At 40.9% G+C, this 6490-nt stretch overlaps 1 protein-coding gene across 1 annotated transcript; it reads left to right on the top strand.

The window, feature by feature from the left end:
• Nucleotides 1–1972: 1972 nt before the first annotated feature.
• Nucleotides 1973–5544, top strand: ccna2 (cyclin A2). Its single transcript, XM_082550573.1, has 9 exons — nt 1973–2084; nt 2197–2631; nt 3163–3421; nt 3503–3609; nt 3778–4001; nt 4092–4296; nt 4374–4487; nt 4716–4849; nt 4960–5544. Exons 2-9 carry the CDS (start codon nt 2422–2424, stop codon nt 5009–5011), a joined length of 1305 nt encoding a protein of 434 aa, XP_082406699.1. The 5' UTR covers nt 1973–2084; nt 2197–2421; the 3' UTR covers nt 5012–5544.
• Nucleotides 5545–6490: the final 946 nt, after the last annotated feature.

The raw sequence follows: 6490 nt of genomic DNA, 5'->3' as shown, positions 1-6490 counted from the left end.
GCCAATCAAGTCTCATTCATTAAACTGTTACATCTACACTATCATGGACAGCAAATCTATAGATTGCCTATTTGCTTCCATTGTCTGATAGAGTACCAGAGATCAAGTCCTGCAAAATCACACCAACGTTGTGGAAGTTAATTGAATACATATACTTTGAAGGACTGAAAGTCCCAATGTACTTTTTCCACAGAATTTGTATTTTTTGCTACTTTGTGACTTTACACTTTTTACACTTTACACTTTACCATTTATTTGGTATCTAGTTTCTTTGCACTTTTAAATTTGACATACAAGTAGTTTAGAGAATATAAAGCAGAGGCAGATTTAGCAGTTTGCATTGTCCTTTAAACTGGTGCCATCTGAAACGCTCCCTAAAAGACGAGCAAATATATCCTCCTGACTACCAGGAAAAAAAATGTTGTCCTTTTTTTTATTTTTTTTAAATCCCCTAATGTTTGTAAGGTAATCAGAAGGCTGAAAGGATTTTTTTGGGGAAAAAAAAGTTTTTACTTTTTAGATATCACATGACATTGGAAGGCCAAACATGTAAAACTGATCTTTGATGGCAAACATTTACTTCAACTCTTCACCAAGGAACAGTTTGAAGTCAAGGAACTTGAGTGGTTTCTTCCCCCAAAACTGCAAGTCACTGCTATACTGAAGCCATGAGTTGGTGATTGCCAGATCAAAAAAATAGAGAACTGCACGTGCTGTCAATTTCCGAGTGCGAGAGACCATCCTATAGAAACTCAACATTCGGTCGACAAGGTCCACACCACCTATGTTGGTATTGTACTCAGCAATTGCCAGTGGCCTTGGCACCTGGACAAAACTTTTGTTTTTCTTGGACCATCCTATGTGTGTGTCCTGAGGTTGATTGCCATAGGCAGAGGATGCCATGACAACTGGCTTGTTGTCCAACCACTTAATGACAGCAAGTTCAAGAGGACTTCGTCTGAGTACCATCTCTGATGCTCCTCTTTCTTTCTTCTTGAAGGCCTTATTCCCTATGATCTTCTTCATCAGACAACTCAAGATCCTTGTTTCCCTCAACAAATTGCAATAAATTTCTTTCTGCTTCTAAAAAGGACTCCTTTTCTGGTCATTTAAAAGAAACAGAACAAAATGGAGGAAATGACTGCAAAAGTCCACTACGGAGGACATTTAGGAGGATATGTAACATGCTCTGTAAAGGAGAATTTCCTTTATTATTGTAAGTATATTTTGCTGTTAACATTTAGTGAATATTTAAACATTATATTGTATTAAAGATTAAATATTTAAACTTTTACTTGCAATAAAATACTCAAGGTTATCAAAATTGTTAACTAAATAACTGGATGGAAGTATAGTTCAAACTGCTTTGTAAATAAAAAATATATATATATAAAAAAACAGTCATATCAGTAAAAGCTGATATTTAGTTGCGTTTATAGCAGTGCCTGTTCATATGTCATATGTAAATTATAGCGGTCCACTATTTATGCAAAAGTAGAAGGATATAAACTTTGGTTTTATGTGCAATTTGCAGACAGCAAATAATTAGTTTCAGACTGATTTTAAAGGCAAGCGCACTCAGTTATCCAGGTAACAACTTCTCTGATTATGTATTCATTAAAAATTAAACTATAACCAAGCTAATTCAAAAAGTGGTTTAATTATTGTGTGTATTGCATGCAGTTAGTACTTCCCAACACAAGTCTTTAGTCACTAAGAACAGATTACAAATGGTTCATATGATTAAATGCCTTGGGTAACCTGTGTGTCTGAACATATATGAAGATAGCAAAATAAAAAAAGGAAAAAAATAAAACAAGATCTTATCCTTTATGCGTGCATTTGCTACACAGGCCCAGCTGACTTAATAAAGCGATTTTACGTTCAAACATGCCAAACCGGTTTTGAATTTAGTAATCAGAAGATTATTGTACTCTTCGGTTCCCCGTACATTTTACGCGTCACTGCCTTCGCGGCTTCTGATTGGTCTGTTTCAATCCTCGCGGGCTACTTGAACTGAGAGAAAGCTGCAGTCTCTACAGGTTTCTGTGTAAATGGATCGAGGTTAGCTCCCTTGTTTCCAGGTTTGTAGTGAATTCGAAACTCGTGCGTTATGGCGACTTAAATTCTTGTCTTCCGACTGTAGCCATTGTACCACCAATTGTGCATGTCTTGTTTTTGTCTGCTTTGTTTTAGCACGGGGATTCCAAGTGTGGTTACCATCTCAACAGCTTAGTTTTGATTGTGAACAATTCTTTAAGCTTCCTCGGCAAGGTAGACGCTAATGATAACCTCGCTATAATATCCATATACTTGATCCCTTTATCCACGCATCATATTTGAGGGCTCATTTCACTAGTTAACAAGTACTCAACAATTGTAGTTAAGCTAGCGGAAGGCAGGCTGGAGTTGGAGGGCAACATGTCAGGCGCTAACAGAGCACAGGGAAGCGCGGCTAGTGACTACCAGAATCAGGAAAATGTACTGCAGAGACTCAGAGGCTCGCTTAAAGCCCGACCTGTGGCGACTGAAAACCAAGAAAACCTTCCTCCGAAGCAAGCCGCCAACAGAACCGTGCTAGGAGCCCTGCAGAACAACCAGAGGAACAAATCCCAAGTCGGCGGAAAGCAGGTAACAATGCTAACTGGTAGCTGCTTAGCTGGTGCTGCGCTTTGCTGTTGACTACATGTTTTGGAGCCAATACATTTTACCATGTCCCTGCTTGTTTAAAAAATACTTGATGCTTTTATTATTTCTTAAAACTTAATATTTACAAACTCACGAACGTAGTGGTGTGTGTGTGTGTGTGTGTGTGTACGCCCCGTTCCCACCAATTGACCGCCATTTTAATATCAACATTAAGGTGAAGTCAGTCATGTAGTTGGCTGCTTAAAACAACAAACATGCCTTCTTGAGGGTGCTTTATTAACGTTTCCCTCCCGTCAGCGGATGTAACAATTGAGTATTAACATTGAACCTGACTAGTGTAATATCATCTGAATGTTCTCAGTCAAGTGCAGCACACTTAGTGTTGTAATGAAAAGTCTTCATCTAACCACTAAGTTGAGCAGCATGTATGCCCTTGGATGGTGTTGCTGTCAGATCTAATCTAACCAAAGTTTCTATTCTGTGGGCCATGTCTGAATATTTCTTTGCTTCCAGGATTCAACACAATCCTTGTCTTGTAAAAATGAAGACTTTGGGAAAAGCTGCTTTGATAAACCACTGGCCAAGCAACCCGCTTTCCAGATCCATATTGATGAGCCTGATGGAGCCTGTGTCAAGAAGCCACTGCAAGCAGTTGAGAGTATCAAAGCCAAGCCCACAGTTGAACAATCCCCACTGGAGATTAGTGCTGTGGCACGGCTCCGGCAGCCCCTTGCCACTATTGAAATTCCATCAGCGATGGATGTCAGCTTTGGTGGGTTTAAAGGAAATGACGCTAGCAACTGTTACTCTGATCTGGGTTTTTACTGTTTACTAAATATAAAACTCTTCTCAGATTCTCCAATGGACATGTCTGTGGTTGAGGGGGAGGAAAAACCAGTGAATGTAAATGAGGCCCCAGAATATGCAGCTGAAATTCACAGCTATCTGAGGGAGATGGAGGTGAGAAATTAGCATACGAAGTGCTAAAGCAAAAAGCATATGAGAATTTTCTGGCAGTGCTGCCATCTTAGACATGTCCCCTGGCAACATTTTTCAACCTAAACCTGTTGATGGTTATCTGATCCTGTTTGCAAACTGGCTCTTTATAACTAGATTGTCACCCCACAGGTGAAAACCAGGCCTAAAGCTGGCTACATGAAGAAGCAGCCTGACATCACAAACAGCATGCGAGCCATTCTGGTTGATTGGCTGGTCGAAGTTGGCGAAGAGTACAAGCTCCAGAATGAGACACTTTATCTGGCTGTTAACTACATTGATCGCTTCCTTTCCTCAATGTCTGTCCTAAGAGGCAAACTTCAGCTGGTTGGCACTGCAGCTATGCTGCTAGCTTCGTATGTACCTCTTTGCATGTCAGATTCTACAAATGTTCAAAGCCCACTACTTTGCAAACATTACATTTGTTCCTTTTGAATGTTATGCAGGAAATTTGAAGAGATCTACCCACCAGAGGTGGCAGAGTTTGTTTACATCACAGACGACACCTACACAAAGAAGCAAGTGTTAAGAATGGAGCATCTGGTGCTTAAAGTGCTCTCATTTGACCTGGCAGCACCAACAATAAACCAGTTTCTCACTCAGTACTTCCTGCAGCATGCTGTTACCAAACAAGTGGAGAGCTTGGCAATGGTGGGCATGAGATTTCTGTAGTCTGAAAGTGATGTCTTAAGTGCATTGTCTAAACATTTGTTGTTTTTCATCTTCAGTACCTTGGTGAGCTCAGCCTGGTTGATTCAGACCCCTTCTTGAAATACTTGCCATCGCAGACAGCAGCTGCGGCCTACATTCTGGCTAACACCACAGTGACTGGTGCCTCATGGGTGAGCTCTATAGACTTGTACAAATGGGCAACTAGGAGGTATTGGTCTATATGTAGGTGGAAATGCCAATGGTGTCCAGCAGCACAGCCAATAACTCAGAGCTTGCATCTACTCTAAACTGTTGTTTAAAGTTAAACTTGTCCAAGTTTATGCAAGCTTTAGTTTAGTGTGTGGGGAAATGTATTTGTATATTTGAAGACACAAACTGACCAAAGTTGTGCTCCTTAGCCCAAGTCCTTGAACGAGATGACTGGCTACTCTCTGGAAGATCTGATGCCGTGCATTGAGGATCTTCACCGCATATACCTCAATGCCCCTCAGCATGCACAGCAGTCTGTCCGGGAGAAGTACAAGGGCACAAAGTAAGTCAGCAGATTTGTTTGAAAACTTCATGGGGAGTCTTTGTTTACATTTGGAACAGTCTGGGTTTCTTTATTTGTGCTAAAGCACTAAACCCTTGTCTCTTCCACAGGTACCATGAAGTCTCAAGCATCAATGCACCAACTAAACTGCAGCTGAACTGACTACTTCATTCCCTTCTATCCATGTTGTACTCCCCTGTCACTTAATGATGTGTGCCACAATATCAAATGCCCTGCTCTTTTTGGAGTAGCACTAGGTATTTTAGATGTTTTGACTTTTTTTTTGTAATTTTTATATTGTAAAGTCTAAGATTCATGCCACACTACAGTTATTGGCAAAATCAAGAAGTTTTAATCAGACAAATTATAGGCTTTATAGCACTGTTGGGCTACTTGGCTCCTCAGTGTTGCTAATTGACCTGCACATGTACCTAAACCCACAGAACAGATTGTGGCCTCAATTTTTTTTTTTTTTCTAGCTTAGTTTCCTAAGCAAGGGTGCAGGGTTGCCTAGTTTTTTTTCTTTTTTTTTTAAGAGGTGTAACCTTGGACCATTTGGCCTAATGGGATGCAGCTTAAAGTGTAGTTTGTCTGTCATTGAGTCATTTGATTACATTGGTGTCTTGAAAGCTTTTTTGGGACATCTTCTGCACTGTTAAACTATGGCTCTTGTAAATAAAATTCTTTTAAATACATTTTCTGATGCTTTATCAACACCCTAGACTCAAGAGGGCAGCAGAGGACAAGTTCTTAAAAGCTTACATCAGCTTAGGAATGTGAACCCTGGTTGTTTGTATAAGGCTAAACTAATTTCTGGGTATCCAAAATGGGATTTCTGTTTGAATTGAGGACAAAGTGCCATTGAGGAGTGGTAATTATGGGAAAGGTAAAGTCAGTTAGTTCTTTAAACCAGTAAGGTTTTCCTGTGCAGCCTTTCTTACAACAGGATAAGTATGGTTTTGAAATATCAAAAGCCCCTCAAGGCATTTAAGGTTCTGTTCAACAAGGGAAGGGGAAAATAAGGACACACACCCCGTGTTTGGAGTTTTTGTTTCAAACTAAATGCTTTTCCACTTGTCATTCAACAACGGCTTGATTTTTATCTGAACGCGGCCAATAGCATTGAAGGTATTGCACGCTCCCCCTCATGATAAATTGGGAGGCTGGCTTTGTGCAAGGAGTCTGACAGGAGAGGGGAAGTGGAGCCCAGCCGCAGAAAGGATTTTCATCTCCGAAGCATGGACCGCTCAAAAAGCATGCACTCTCTCAGCAGGTTTCCTTTATTACTGACTGCACGCACTTGTGACTAACGGGAGGATTTAACCATGGAAACTGATGGGAATTCTATAACATAGCCTAAACGGCTGGATACCTGGCTGAATGATGACTCGTGCAGCTACGGCATAACATCTGTTTAACTCCTAAGATCTAACTTTGTTAAAGACCATTTTTGGTAGTGTAAAGAGTGGCTTGCTGCTTAACCCCATGCCTGCCCCCAGAAGATTTGTTGTGGCGTCCACGTCGCTGCCGCTGGCACTGGGCTGGGGCTGGAACCTGAGCTTGTACGTGGGGATGCTTCTCGGTCTCCTGATGCTCATGATGCTTCTCCTCTGGATGCTTCTCAAACAGCTCAGGAACTCT

This window comes from Aulonocara stuartgranti (assembly GCF_965226115.1).
Source record: "Aulonocara stuartgranti genome assembly, chromosome: 2".
Classification (NCBI taxonomy): domain Eukaryota; kingdom Metazoa; phylum Chordata; class Actinopteri; order Cichliformes; family Cichlidae; genus Aulonocara; species Aulonocara stuartgranti.
The sequence above is the reverse complement of the archived record's forward strand: the minus strand, read 5'-3'. Positions and strand labels throughout refer to the sequence as shown.